The sequence below is a fragment of the Vulpes lagopus genome, chromosome 20 (genome assembly GCF_018345385.1).
Source record: "Vulpes lagopus strain Blue_001 chromosome 20, ASM1834538v1, whole genome shotgun sequence".
NCBI classification, from domain to species: domain Eukaryota; kingdom Metazoa; phylum Chordata; class Mammalia; order Carnivora; family Canidae; genus Vulpes; species Vulpes lagopus.
In genome coordinates this window covers 13,828,883-13,829,966 of record NC_054843.1, presented here as the reverse complement: position 1 = coordinate 13,829,966, position 1,084 = coordinate 13,828,883, and the positions used below count along the sequence as shown (strand labels likewise).

At 37.8% G+C, this 1,084-nt stretch overlaps 1 protein-coding gene across 1 annotated transcript; it reads right to left on the bottom strand.

Moving 5' to 3' along the window:
- Positions 1–200: 200 nt before the first annotated feature.
- Positions 201–386, bottom strand: LOC121479293 (keratin-associated protein 19-7-like). The gene has a single exon (XM_041734788.1). It carries the CDS (start codon positions 384–386, stop codon positions 201–203), a length of 186 nt encoding a protein of 61 aa, XP_041590722.1.
- Positions 387–1,084: the final 698 nt, after the last annotated feature.

Below are 1,084 nucleotides of genomic sequence, written 5' to 3'. Positions count from 1 at the left end.
ATCTGTAAAATTCCCAATCATTAATGGAGTGAAGTGCTGTTGATCAGTTCCAGGGCTTCCATATGAGTTCTGATCCTTTTTACCATACTTGTGGCCAGATGGTCAGAGCATTATCTGGATTTTATTGGATACAAAAAGACTTGAAAGAATCAGCAGTAGGGTGATATTAGGATTCTAAAGTCCCAAAGTCTTTTTCATTTTCAGTAGAAGCCAGAAAATCCTCCATAGCAGGATGGTTGGCAGCAGCCATATCTATAGCCACCCCAGCCACAGCCTAGGCCTCTGGAACCACCACAACCACAGCCATAGCCTAGGCTATAGCCATACCCCAGGCCTCTACAACCACAGCCCAGGCCACTATAGTAGTTGCCAGAGTAGTAGCTCATAGTGTCAGGAGCTGAGGATTTTGTTTGATATGAAGGTGTGTTTCCCAAGTGTGAATGCTGCCATCTGCCCAGGGACTCTTATATACCTCCAAAAAGGGTGTGGCAATAAAAATAAACCTGCATAATCTTCATTCCATGGCTTCAATGAAATGAAAAACAGACTCATTAATTTCTTTGTTTTCTAATTTAGGATAGTTTGTACAGATTCCAATGAAATATGCCCTATGTTGACAATGATCATGGTATCTTCAAAGACCATGCATGAGATGACTGCCATCCATAAAATCCTCTAGCTAAACCTCATAGCATCTCATCTTTGTTCAAAATTATGGATACATTCTTTATTGAATGAAGTGAATATCATGGGAAATTATATCTAATTTTGCAGTGAGACCGAAAATATGCTGGTGATCCTGGTTCAAAATCCCCAAATATGCTACTTTTCTGGTTCACTTTATTCCATTAAGATCTTGAACAATTTCTTTTTTTTCTTACAAAAATTGAGTTTCTTAAAATTTTAGCTGTCATCAGTGTTCTATTGTTCTTGTAAAATAAATTGTGGGATTTTCTTTCGGAATATACTCAACGAATAATTCCTGAAGAACTGTCAATGAATTTGTCATTGAGTGTTAATTCACTTCACCTGACTGGCTTGGAGTCATGTGAAAATTCAGCGTATTTTTTTTTTTCCACTTGAT

Excerpts from the sequence above, each read along its gene's own strand:
- LOC121479293 (XM_041734788.1), bottom strand. The coding sequence starts at position 386 with ATGAGCTACTACTCTGGCAACTACTATAGTGGCCTGGGCTGTGGTTGT.